At 40.4% G+C, this 14,144-nt stretch overlaps 1 protein-coding gene across 1 annotated transcript; it reads left to right on the top strand.

Annotated features, from left to right (window-relative positions):
* Positions 1-6,441, top strand: rx1 (retinal homeobox gene 1). Its single transcript, XM_069149941.1, has 4 exons — positions 1-55; positions 858-1,187; positions 4,659-4,912; positions 5,950-6,441. The coding sequence occupies exons 2-4, from the start codon at positions 884-886 to the stop codon at positions 6,439-6,441; spliced, it is 1,050 nt and encodes a 349-aa protein (XP_069006042.1). The 5' UTR covers positions 1-55; positions 858-883.
* The last annotated feature ends 7,703 nt before the right edge of the window (positions 6,442-14,144 follow it).

The following is a 14,144-nucleotide window of genomic DNA, read 5'->3' as shown; positions in this document are numbered from 1 at the left end:
AGGTGGAGCACTGGCATCAGTAACTTCAACAGTTCAACACATTTACTTCTAAGAGGTAGGCACTGCCACTGGCTCATTTTATAGGGTCTGTTTTCTTGTCAGGTAACAAGTCCCTGAAATTGTTGTTGCATTATAGAAAATGAACTACAGTATAAATAGAAGGAAACAAAATCTGGTTTTCTTTCAGCTTTCAATCCTCTGAATTGACTTTACTGTTCAGCTTCCGTATTTATTCATCAGACAGTTCACATTGAAGTGACAGATTTTGCCAGAAGGCTCATTTTCATGTGCAGTTCCTTTCCCCTCAACTTATTTCTGCAGATATGTTTTTTCCAACACGTCCACCGTAATTATTTGTTTTATCTAAAGATTTTATGGTCTGTGTGTGAACTGTGCATAAAAATAATCTATAACAGCAGACTTTATACATTTAGTTTATCAGGTATGACAACAACAAGAACAATTTTGTCAGAGGTTTTTGGTATGGTAGGTAATATTTTCAGTTGGATGACCAATTTTTTTTTTAATAATATGTCTAATATCATCTTTCTACTTCAACAGAGAGCCTTTGTATGAAATCGTTTTGGTTTTTATGATAATTATTTATTTGATTTAGAATGAGTGGAAATTAAGTGTTAATGTTTAATCATGGAGTTGATTTATCGTCATAATCAACACTGCATGGCTGTAAGTGCTGACCATTTAGAGAGGGGTAACCTCTCACCCCTTTGATCTCTGAAGGGGATAATCAGGTTTAGATGGATGGAGGTTTGAGAGGTGAGATGTCAAAGATAACTAGGGGATTGCTGACGACCTATACCTAGTCCTTCACCTAAACCTCTTTCTTCTGATTACAGGCCCAGGTGATTGTCCAGACGCTCGAATGCATTTATCACTGGATACCATGAGCATGGTGGACGACAGCTGCCTCTCACCCAGCAACTTCCACGAAATGGGGAAAGGTGGGGGCGTCGCAGCAGGGGGCCGCGTCCACAGCATTGATGTCATCCTGGGTTTCAGTAAAGACCAGGACCCCTTGCTAAGTCCCGCCGGGGCGCCGGGACCCCACAAACTGAACATCGATGGCCTGGCAGAACCTGAGAAGCAGCAGGAGCCCTCGTCGCACCCGTCCTACAGCGGGCACCTTTCCTCTCTGAGGGGCAGCAGCACAGAGCAGCAGTACCACGGTGAGTTGAGCTGAGGATGCTGGTGTCCATACTGGCAAAACAGAACTATTTTTAACAGCATTAGCATTTAGTTTGACCACATAAGTTATTCATTATATTGAAAAATGAGATTTTGTTGTTGAGGGTAAAGTTTATGATTCATCAGATTTTTTGCCTCAAAACATAAAATTGTTCAAGGAAATACAGTAGCAGCACCTCTGGTCCCGAAAGGCTAGATTGGTGTAAACTTTACACTTCAGAGTTTCAGAGATTAGAATCAGGTAAAGTAGAATAGATTTTGCTGTACTGAAGTTAAGACACTGATGCCTCTGAGCAAACATTTGCTGGCCATAAAGTTATTTGTCCACCAAGACAGGCTCAGTCTTTCATACTCCCTGCGAAATTTGCTCCAGAACCAGAATAAACTGGTCAAGTTTCACAATATACTTGTAACTTGGAAACATTAAACAGCATACATAACAGACACAGTATACATTTAAAAAAAAAATACATGCTTTTAAAACCTAAAAATTAAAACAGTCTCTTAAAGGAGACCACAGAAAGGTGGAGACAGACAAAAACATCCACAGTGGTTCTACATTTTTACAAAAAGTTTACAATCTGGTCCGGATAATTCTTTCAAAGAAGTTAAAAAACGGCAGCTACGATAAACCAACGTTAACCAAACAATGGAACATCCCTTTAATACAAACAATTTTATTCAACAACAAAAATTTTGAAATCAATCCTATCCATCTGTGTAAGAACATGACAGCAGCCTGGTCTCCGTGGACATGAGGTTCAGGTTTTATTATTATAAGTCAGACCTTCTGTAACAAGACTGTTCCAGTAGCTTTAGATCATATGTGTACATGCAGCATAGTTGTGCATTTTACATCCAGTTAAAGAGAAAAGATTCAAAGCGTTAGTGTGCCACTGTTGCCATGCAGAGCCTGTTGCATTAAATGAACTGTGTGGACTGAGATTGAGAGATAAATCAGAGGACAAGATGGTGCAGGGGGTTTATGTCCCCAAGACCAATCCCATCCCCTTGTGGAATTCCCCTAATCTTCTCTTCTGCATAGATGAGATTGTACAGTCGTTCATTCGGGTGTTATTGTTATCGTTCTCGCTCAGAATCAAATTTGTCACGTTTAATCTGAAGCTATTTTGCAGGATCAGGCAGGTGGTTGGAGATTTTGAGGCAGAACCCCCCCCCCCCCCACAAAAATATGTTTTTTTACATGAATTGCGGAGGGATCTACCCCCTCCAGGAACATTATTTTAAGTGATTCATTTTAGTTTTGTTCGGATTAACGTACATCAACACCAATGACATCACCCTTTTATATCTATCAGTCCTATGAAGTCAGCCCAGTTCCTCCTGAATGAGCAGCTCTTCTGTGTTCGGTGTCAGTCGGCCCCCCTCTCTGTGCTGAGATGTTCTGCTGGCTGATAAACAGTGGGGAGGCTTCAGACCCTCGGCTGTGATGGGCTGACAGGCCAAGAGCTGGTCACTGAACCAGACCTGACCTCTGCCTTTGTCAGAGCCTGGCCTTTGTCATGGGTGCTTAATGAGAGGTGGATAAATGAACCCCCCGAATCCTGGTTTTGCGTTTGTCTTTGCTCCCGTTTGCCAGTGGAAAGACCAGTGACCTCTCTTTTATCTCCATCAACACATCCCATTAACGGAAATGAGCTAACATAGACTCATAGAAGCAGTTGTTAGGATGTGGCTCTGAAAGGATGGAGACATTTTGAAGATCTTGTGATATTGAACCGTGATGTTGATAAACCTCATACAGATTACAAACTCTAGTGATGAGGAAGATTAACTTTTAAACTTATTGTAGTCGTAGTTGGTGCAGGTTTCATTCTTGAATTTCAAAACTGACATTTGACATTAAAAAGATGTAATCGATGTTTTTCTAGTAGGCTACTAATATATTGTGACAATATGAAAACAATGAAGACCTCACAGAGGATTACCACCTGAATCTGCAAGTCCTCTCAGTTTTACAGCGCTTTACAGCAAGTTTCAGCTCACTGTTTTGCTACCCAAAAACACAGCAAAAAGTATAGTGATTATTGGGACATTATATTTATCAGGTGAGCAGGAACATGACTCCAGATGTAACTGCTGGATGTGTTTGAAAGCAACTGTTTGCCCTATGAATAACTTCAAAACACATCACAACATGTTTCTGCTGCTCCCAGCGGCCAAAGGGTATTGCAGCCCAGTTCCTCACTTTTTCCAACAACTCAGCAAACTCCAACCACTGAATGTGGCTGTGAAATTAGATTTACAACAACCACATGGGATTTTTTTTTTTTTTTATCCAACTATATAGTTGGTGCTTAAGGTTCACACGAGATTAATAATTTCTGCAGTTATTATTTCAAATTCTGACAGACCACATCCTAATTTCCACTGTACCGGGATTCTAAATTTGCACATCTTACACAAGAAAGTATTTAAAGTCAAGTTAACCTACTTCCTGTGATTGACAACTTATCTAACACAACCTGAGTGATGTAGTCTTTGACTCAGGTCCAATCTTGGCAGACATCAAGACTTCTGCAGAAGCTGCTCAAGAGCAACTGATCTGATTGCCGGATGATCATCATGGTTGTACTTTATTTAATTAAATTACTTACCGGTTACGCTAATTCTAACTGCCAACAGTCTGGTCCTGACTATGTTAAAGATTTTGTTGTTTTCCCTGCAGTGTTTTCTGTGTTTCTTGAGTGTTGAAGGGGATTCACGTTGAAGATCAGGGATGAAGATGAGGAGGTACAGTTGAGAGGAAGGCCAGGAGAAATTGTTTGACATGAGGAGAAAGAGGGACTGTTTCAGTGAAAGTCTCGTAGTGTTGGGGAACATTAGCTTGTCACTCTGGTCTTATGAAATGATGACGGGACTACGGACATTTTTTATGTTATTGATGCATTTTAGGAAAATATATTTTTGTTGCTTTTGATTTCATATTAACTGTATTAAGGGGATTAACTAAGTGTAGCCGTTCAGTGCAGTTCAGTCAGTAAATCCTGTTACATATGTGATTCTGTGGAAACAATGGTGTGATTTACAGTTGAGTCCGTGAAAAGAAAGGTAAGACTTTTGTTTCCAAATATCTTTTTAAAGACAGTTTACCTTTGGAGAAGATAAACACTGGAAACAACTTTTCTAAATCTGATTAGGAATGTTTCTGAGTTTTTTTGAGCTTCAGGGAATTGCTTGCTTCACTGACCTACAGTAGCCTATTGTTGCAGATGTCAAATTAATGTCTGCTCTACTGGAAAGTGAGCATTGCATTCTTCATTTCGTGATGCCATTTGTGTTTCCTTTCTGTCTGAACTGTCCTTCTGTTTTACAATGTTCTTTTAATAATCAAAATTTTCAATATTCATTTAAATGTTTCAATTTTTATTTTATGAAATATAAAAAGGAAAAAAAACCCTGCTGATTAATTTGTCTTTTGCCCCGAACAGACACGGGCTTATTCACAAACAAGTGTGACGAGGAGCTGAACGAGCTGAGGAAGAGCGTGGAGAGTGATGAAGGCAAGTCTCCAGAGCCAGGCAAGGATGATCAGCCCAAAAAGAAACACCGGCGCAACCGCACCACCTTCACCACCTACCAGCTGCATGAGCTGGAACGTGCCTTTGAGAAGTCCCACTACCCAGACGTATACAGCCGCGAGGAGCTGGCCATGAAGGTTAACCTCCCTGAAGTCAGAGTTCAGGTAAGGTGAACCACGACATCACAGAGATCCTTCAGCATGTGAAACAAGAAGCCAGTAGTAGTTTGCTTCTCTTTAATTTTCTCTTGTGCCAGACTGTTATTACATTACTCTGTAGTATAATATACTACAAAAGCACAATGATACAGTAATAGTTTGTGATTTATACATCTGCGTGCTGTCCTTACGGTAAACATCTCCTCAGTTCCCATCTCATTTAACCTGATGAGTTAAATTGGCCTTTCCAAATCAAGCCAAAGCCCTTGGCGTTTGTTCAGGTGAGGAGATTGTACCAGACAGTTAGGCAAGACGGGTGCGTGGTTCCAAGCATACTCTGCCAACTTCATGAGGACTAGAAGATGAACTCTTTTTTAGGACAGAGGTTTCCTCAGAGGAACCAAAGGGCCAAGCTTAAGACTGGATGGCATGAAAGGCAGCTAAAAAGCAGTTGGTCCCGGGAACAGGAGGTGAAGAAGACAAAACCACTTTCTTTAGGAGAAACTAAGAATTCTCCAGCATGAAGTCCACTGACTGGAAATTTTCCAGAGCTTTTAGCTACATCTGAAGGATCTTCATTAGCGGTTGATGTTTGCTTAATTGTTATGACATGACAAAAATGGAAACAAAATAAGAAACTTTTTGTCAGATTGGTATTTCCAAGGTTAAAAGTGTTGGTAGATTTTTAGTACAGCTCCACATTTTTGCTGCTTTTTTCAATTCAAATAGCTTTAGGAGGAGCAGGAGTTGTCTATGTAAAGTTGAGTTGCTGTTAACAACTGGGATTTCCCGAACATCCTTGGTCTCATTACTTGTGAATGTCCTGCTTTTTTTCACCGGGTACTGGTTTATTTTGTTCCAGTTGTCCACAGATACCTTCAGAAGTCATCTTCTTGCATCAAGACTGATGGTCCTGGTCTTATAGACTCAAATAATATTCTCAGATGGATTAATAACATAATGACAAAACAAATATGATTTGATCCAAAACTGTAAATTGACCATCTTCATTACGTTCACGTCCAGTTTAATTTCTCTTCTAGGTCTGGTTTCAGAATCGCAGAGCTAAATGGCGTCGACAGGAAAAAATGGACGCCAGCACCATGAAGCTCCACGACTCACCCATGCTTTCCTTCAACCGTCCGGCACCGGTCCACACCAGCATGGGTCCAATGACCAACTCCCTCCCTTTGGACCCGTGGCTGACCTCCCCGCTGTCCAGCGCTACACCTGTCCACAGTATCCCAGGCTTCATGGGTCCAGCTCAAGGCCTCCAGCCCAGCTATCCCAGCCACAGCTTCCTCAACTCCACTCCTCATGCTCCTCATCCTCACTCTCACTCTCACTCTCATCCTCACCCGTCCATGGGTCAGGGGATGCAGAGTATGGCTCCTCCTCCTTACCAGTGTCCAGCACCGTACCCTGATAAATACCCTCTAGAGGACGTGGACCAGCGCAGCTCTAGTATCGCTGCCCTGAGAATGAAAGCCAAGGAGCACATCCAGTCGATGGACAAGACCTGGCAACCCATGTGACTAACAAACTTGGCAACCCATGTGACTAACAAACTTGGCAGACCATGTGAGTGACGTTGGGAAAGGGAGATGCTGAAGTCTTTTCTTAGGGTTCAGGGTAACGACGCTGAGTAACATGTTGGAAAAGATGGCAGTGATACGTCTGTCACCCACAGAGCAAAAGAAGTGGATCCTGAACTGTGAAAACTGAGAATGTTACAACCTTTTTTGGAGGACTTTCTTTTAATTTTTTTTTTTTTCCCCCTTCATCTCAAGGGCATGTAACAGACAAGTTGTTAATTTTTAAAATCTCCCGTGAATCTGTAGGTGTTAAGTTTTGCCTTCAGTGCTGTAAAAGCAAACGTTTAACTTGCACTCCAGGAGCTGTTACATACAAACTTCTATACTGACAGGTATTTACATGTCACAAACAAGCTCTTAACACCTATAAGTCACGGCAAAATCATTTTTTGATGCTGAGTGAAATCTATTGATCCTTTGCTGCAGCTCTATTGAAGAAGTGCTGTCAGTGGGAACCCAATGGGGGTATGAAAATTGCCAAAATGTGGAAATTATCATTGTTTCCAATCCTTTTCATTTATTCTTGTCGGCCATCAAAATCATTTGAGTCAAACAAAATATCACATTCATTCCCTTCTTTTCCCATTTTCTTCACTGAATTTGTGTTTTTGCTAATTAATCCAATTGTCAAATTTTCATGGGTCAGCTGATCAGAGTCGCAGAGAAGTTTGTGAGTGAAGGTCTGGTCTCAGTTTAATGTGAAATCGAGGCATGAAAACACAATGTATCTGACTGCACATGTCACTCATCTGTTTAGATTATAAGAGCTGTGCGAGTGATTTTTCAGTTCATCTCCCACTTGTAGTCTGGTTTATGTTGCTACTGTTTAGATATTTGAGCCCATAGAGTATCTTAGATACCCTGGTGTGACTGGAGGAAGATGACAACAAAGGACCAGCGAGCCTCACTGAGGAGAGAAGAATCTCTCAATTATGGGGTCACAAAATGTAAAATACATAATTGCTTGGTGGGAACTAACACTGTCAGAGATGTGATAGCACCTTCGTGGACCAGGGATGAGAATATACCAAAAATACACCAGCACAAATATATTTTTCTAACTTGTGCTGAGATGCTTTAAAGAAAGAAGGGAGGAAGGAAGGAAGGAAAGAAGGGAGGAAGGAAGGAAGGAAGGAAGGAAGGAAGGAAGGAAGGAAGGAAGGAAGGAAGGAAGGAAGGAAGGAAGGAAGGAAGAAAGAAAGAAAGAAAGAAGGAAAGGAGGAAACGAGGAAGTAAAAAAAGGCAGAAAAACATGCTCGTCAGTGGAGTAACCCTGTTTTTGCTTGAGTGGCTGTTGGAGGAGAAAACCTGTTGGCAGCTCAGTGTTGGGTGGCTGCGTGTACGTGCAGGGCAGCAGAAAGAGCCCTGTGTGATGCGTCACCCCACATAGTTTAGTCTTTGTTCGGCACAATTGATCCAAGTGTATCCTCTTTGTCTAAAACTGAAGGGGGGAAACGGTCTCAGGCTGCACTAAATAGGCCCTTGTAACCATTTTGTTATGGAAGTCTTTTTTTCTTCAATCAAATGAGAAGAAACATGGATTGTCGCTGCTATGGTCATTAGTGACACAATATTGGTCTTTTACCATCTGTTACAGAGTTAAGCTCTAGTTGTCTTAAAGGTAGAGAAGCTCGAGCTTAAACATGATACGCTTTACATGGGCAGTAGGACTAAATAGAGAGGACTTCAGCTGTGAGATATTTTAGCATCTGCAGGTACCATAATCACTAAACTGAATATGTGCAGGTAGAAATGTCATATGGTAACTTTTTTTGACTTGGAAAAAGAGGAAGAGAAAACCCATCATCTTAAAGTGCAATTTCAGAACCCTTTTTTTTTTTTTTTTTTTTTTTTTTTTTTTTTTTATATACATAGATTCTTTTCTAAAAGAGGAGACTTGTTTTCTCCATGACTGCCCATTATTTGATCGTGATACTTCACCTCAATATGATGTCAAAACCGCAAAAAAAAATCTTTAGTCGTTTAAAATCTGTGGTTGTACATGCTCAGAGAGGGAAAACAGTCGCTGCTCTTCATCTGTCCTCGTGTAGTTTTTCAATTTTGTTCATTAGTGATGTTTAGACTCCCCGCTGGATGATGCCAGGACCTCACACCCCACAGGAAATGAGGATTACCTTGCACATTAAGAGCTTCTTTAGGACGCAACATTTAAGTGTGATTTTTGGGCCAAGAATAAGCCAAAGGTTAGGTAATGGACAGAATTGCACTAGAACAGTTTTAGTTTTGTTTAATTTTTTTTTTAATTGTGAAAATGTACAGGATATTGTCTTACATGTCCTAGTTATGTCTGTCTTAGTGATATCATTGTTTTATTTCTTTCTTTTTTGGGGGGGATTTTGTCTGGATCATTGATGTCCATTTTCTGGAAAGAATGAAGATCTACTGAAAAATAAATATAGTTTGATAGAAATTTTATCTCTCTCTCACTGCAGTGCTTTCATGTTGACCTGTGCACTCATTCCCACACAGTCACTGTATTTTTCTCTTTTTTTTTTACCTCACTAAGACTAAAGAGCAATCCAAGATTACTATGGTATAATCGTTATCATCTGACATACATGGGCAGAGACATTCTTTCTTTCCTGCTAACACTTGTGTTCCTCGTCTCTCTCTCTCTGTCATGTAAGAGCTCTTTCTTTCTTTTACCCCCTCCCCAATCCTCTCTGCTGTTCCACGGTTTGGTGGCAGGGTGCCAGCCTGTTAGGAAGATGAGACTCCAATCAATCAGGGCTTCCCAGGGGGGCCTCTGACCACAGGGCCCAGCTCCCTAATTGCCCCCAGGCAGGCAGGCAGGCAGGCAGGCAGGTTGGAAGGCTGAGCCGCTGCAACACATGTTCACAGAGGGGACCAGTGCTGCTGCGCTCGCAGGCCTCCGCAGCGTGTGAATCACTTTCCTGGACAGATGGAGGTCTGAACAGACCTCACTTCAAGGACCATATGGATAAGCCCGCGGATGTAATAGGGCAATGTTTGTATGATTTTTGGCATGTCATATAAAGTGATTAGATTCGGCTTTACGCAAGATTGGTATGTGGTTGGTTTGTGCCTCTCGTGTTACCAGAACATCCCTTGGCTTGGTATCTGAATTTTTACAAAATATGTTCCCAATGATTTTTGATAAACCTGAAAATGTTGTTTAACAGTACTTACAGTTGTTCTGAAAGTATTTCCAAAATCTTTAGTCTCTTTTCAACTTTCTGAAACAAATAAAGACATTCCATACATTAAATGATTAAAAAAAAGATTTTTAACCCATTTCTCAGTTGCATTTTCCTATGCTCAGTAAGAAACAGGATTTTAAGATGTACAATACATTTAAATGTAGGTATATCAGGATTTTTCTTCCCCATATTTTTCAGTTTATGAAAAATAGTAACATGGTGCTCTTGTGTTTAGGGCAGGGACTTACGTTGTCTCTAGCTATCTGCACAATCTTATTTTCTTTTGATTTAGGATTCTGGAAATACCTTCAAAATAAGTTATGTTTTGATGGATGTCTGTGTATTTCAAAGACTGCCTCATTGATTTGTCAGAAAATCAGATGTTTAGCTCTGTGACTCAAATGTACTGGTCATGTATTAAAAGCACAAACTGGAGCTGGATACAGAATCAGGAATCGTGTGATGTAACTTTATGTGATACGAAAAACAGAAGAAAAGCCATATTTGATGTCAGAGATCACAGAAATAGATTTTTAACTTTTTGTGAATGTAACATGTTTGTTTTTGACTTTCACTGTTTTCATGTCTTATTCTAGGCTTTATAGGGTCAGTGGTTTTCTAGAAGAGTGGAACAAACACAACACCGTATGTATGAAAAGAGAAAAATGCTCTCGACAAGAGAGGATGAAAGAGACAGAGTATGTGTGGAAGTCAGAACATTAAGAAAGAGATTAAGTTGGAGAAAAGTATGGGAGAGAGAGAGAGAGAGACAGAGAGAGTGCGAGGGGGGTGAGGGGGGAGGGTGGATGGCTGCTCATCAGAGTTAATGATGTAGAAAATCCCCCAATTAGAGCGTTTTCCTGTGTTGCAGGATGAGTTCAGAGCGGGGTCCTCTGACAGCCCGGGGATTAGTACCCGGGTTGGGCCGGGCCGAGCTGGGCCTGAACAGACACTAACTAACTGCTGGACAGCTTGGCACTGCTCAGCTGGGGCCGGGTCGGGGCTATAGTCACAGCCGGGGGCCGGGGTAGGCATGCGTTGAGCCGGAGTGAGTGGCACAATAGAAAGCATGGGAAAAAGAGCAGCAGCAGATCAACATGAAAAAAAAAGTTCTGATGGAAAGTTATTATAAACATAAACACAAGCTATAACAAATGTTTATAATATTTAATGAGCCAAAAAAAAGTTCTGATGGAAAGTTATTATAAACATAAACATAAGCTATAATAAACGTTTATAATATTTAATGAGCCAAATTAGATTTTTATTTAAACTTTTAGTCTTTAAACTACCAGAAAAATGCTTAAGGTTTCTAAAAATTATTAAGAATTTGCCAAAAAGATAAAAATATTCTTTACATCTATTTTTACATCTCGGTATTAGGCTACATATGTGCTCACCCAAAACATAACCTAATCTTATCTGGACATCTGGATTGTACAGAAAATCAATCTTGTGAAAATATTGCTTGATGTCAAACGATAAATCACAAGATGACAAAAACGCTGAGACTTGTGGCGGTAAGACGCAGGACCCGACCTCCTAATCCTCCCTGTCCCAGACTCCTGGGACAACAAATTTGATCATCATTCTGTTTCCTCACACAAAAATGAAGCACTCACTGATTAAACATAACCAATGAGCGTATGGGGGCTGGTATTCACCTGCAACTAAGAGAAGCAAAACTGAACATGTATGCAGAGATAAACAGAGGCTGGGAACCTGGAGAAATATAAACATATTATGTTTAGTAAATATTCTAAATGTCCACTTGCTTGAACATTCCTGGAGCTTTTGACTGTATCTCATGGCTTTCTGAAGCAAAGGGACTGCGTGACTTGACTACTGTGAAACATAATCTTCTTATGACTTGATCGCCTGAAGATCTGATCTGCCTTCAGACTTTTTTCAGTATCAAAGCAATATAGATATCATGAAAAGCCTGACAGCTTTAATATTTAATTATTAAACTGAAGCATTGAAAGTGCTTCAAGTAGTTGCGTGTAAAAAAAAAATCCCACTGTATCCAACTTTATTCCAATGCTGTGTCCTTTTAAAGGCCAACGTCCAGCAGATGATGCAGAAAGTTATTGTAGAAAGTTTTTCAGTAGTACGCAATATCTCAAATGAGGTTTTGGAAGTCGCACTGTTCTCTTACTCTGAAAGACTTGAAATTGTCATGCAATTTGCTTATAAAGATTTGTAACTGACTTGGACTAGCTCAAGGTAGCCTGTAAACAGCATGACAGTGATCAATACAAAATCTTTAAGAGGAGATCAGTTCTTTCATCTGCACATTTTCATGTTTTCCTGTGCAGTCCAACTGTAAAGGTTCCAGAAAAGAAGATGCCACAGGACACCACAAATAAAAAGACATTCAGAGGGAGCCCTAACTCGCCTCTGCTGCACTGTAACTGTGTTCATTAGGAACAACTGAGTCCTTAATGACTAATTGATTAATTGTGCAGTCTATTATTTTGCTCCTGCACCCCAGTAGATCTGAAAAGGCCCCGGCTGGAGTTAACAGTCTTATTGGAAAGACGCGTTCCTTGCAAAGGATAATAAGGGAAAATAGCGGAATTAATTGGGTTTGATTAAGAGAGCTTTTCAATGGGACAGCTTTTTCGCATGACATAATTAAAGGTCAGTTAAGGAGGAGGGGGTGGGGGGCAGCGGATTTGGTTGTTGGCGCCAGTGCTGTGTGGGTGTGTCTGTGAGAGGGAGACAGATAGACAGACTGTGTGTGTGTGTGTGTGTGTGTGTGTGTGTGGTGCTTCCTTCACACTTGTGAAACTATGTTGTGTGTCTGATGTGGTAAATTTCTATAGGCTCACTCACCAGAAAACACAGTGAAGTTCATAGGGGGGCCCTCTGTGCGCTCAGTGTGTGATTATTATCACCACAATTGCCATCACTGAAGGCCCAGAGCTCAGCCTTTTGTTATTGCTACATGGTCATTAGCTGTGCATTTCAGAGTCTGCATCATTGTATAGAATGGGTTGGTGGCAGGAAAGTACATTCAGCAGTGTTTTTGGATAAGCACAAAACATGAAGACAAACTCCAAACATTTATTACGGTCACACAAACACACATTATGAATCTTAAGTATAATCTTTTTACAATATAATCTAGAACAATAGAGTGGGGCACGCAAGCCATCAGGTCTAAAAATACATCTGAACTGTGGTAAACCAAAAACCAGGCTTCACACTTGATTAGATTATCAAATATTTCATCATAACTCTGCATCTGCATCCCCTCTTTTCCCAGTTTTAGCAGGATTTGCAACAGATAATGTGCACAAAACGATCCAATGGAACAATTTCCGTATCCCACTGAAAGCAAGCATCCACTTTACTCAAGAGTCCCTCAGCAAAACGTTACACTACAGGCCACAGAACAATGTGGCGTGTTGTTGTTAACTTTATAGAAAATAGTTCAAACTAGCTCCATCTCCAGCAGCTCCAGCAGTAACATGCTGATTCACTATAATAATCTAATGATGTCATATATGTATAATACTTTGTAGTTTTACTTGAGAATGTATTTTTCCTGCAGGACTTTAAGTTGTCACAGACTACTTTTACCTGTCAATACATTGCTGCATTGGCACTTTTTCTCACATGATCCTCCACCATAGAAGCACAGTATGAACACATCTTTATCAGATTTCAGGTAAAAGCTGTAAAGCAAGCCAAGTGAACGTTAAAACAATTTAATTTAGAAACACGATGGTTCCAAGCTGAATAATGACTTGTGTTAAGTAAAGTATAGGTCACAACACTCTGGCTCCGATGATAGAGTGGGTTGCTCACTAACTGTTACGTTGGTGGTTCAACCCCTGGCTTCTCCAGTCTATATGGTGAAGACAGGCACAACAGAACCCCAAGTTAATGGCATCTCTGTTGCCGTTGGTGTGTGTTTTAATCCAAATATTTTTTAACTATTTTGTAGACTGCTAGGATAAAAAGATCCATTTACCACTGCTTGCTTCCAATGCCGGGCGTAGGGCTTGGGGCTTAGGGCTATTCCAACTCACAGGCCACATATGGCCCATTTGAAATCTTGCATGGCCTGCAAAAATATGCCTGTCTGGATGCTGTTTTAATGTTTTCAGCTTTTACAAATACGGCTATAACTACCTCATGTCTCTTGAAATTGTTTTGATAGTAGCCTATCATAAACAGTCTAGCAATCTGTTTTACTAGGTTCATTTTGTATTTTGCTGTCAGAAATGAATACCATAAAAGTGATGCGTGTTATAAGTTTATTCCATGAAGTAGTATACTTACCATATATAGTTATTTGTAGCTATTAACTGATGATCTTATGAGGCCCTCTCGTCATTGAGTTTGAGACGCCCTGGTGTTGAGTTAACATAGATCTAGTGCGCCCTCTATGTTTAAAAGTTGGACATGACAAGGAAGTGAGAGATGCATTGTATTTAATATTTTCAAACG

Source organism: Embiotoca jacksoni, unplaced genomic scaffold (assembly GCF_022577435.1).
Source record: "Embiotoca jacksoni isolate LCO1_2020_lvr unplaced genomic scaffold, fEmbJac1.0.p SCAF_16, whole genome shotgun sequence".
Taxonomy (NCBI): Eukaryota; Metazoa; Chordata; class Actinopteri; family Embiotocidae; genus Embiotoca; species Embiotoca jacksoni.
This window is presented reverse-complemented; position numbering and strand designations above follow the sequence as displayed.

Coding starts and splice junctions, on each gene's coding strand:
- rx1 (XM_069149941.1), top strand. CDS start 884: ATGCATTTATCACTGGATACCATGAGCATGGTGGACGACAGCTGCCTC. Junction 1,188..4,658: donor CACAGAGCAGCAGTACCACG/GTGAGTTGAGCT, acceptor TGCCCCGAACAG/ACACGGGCTTATTCACAAAC. Junction 4,913..5,949: donor TCCCTGAAGTCAGAGTTCAG/GTAAGGTGAACC, acceptor TTTCTCTTCTAG/GTCTGGTTTCAGAATCGCAG.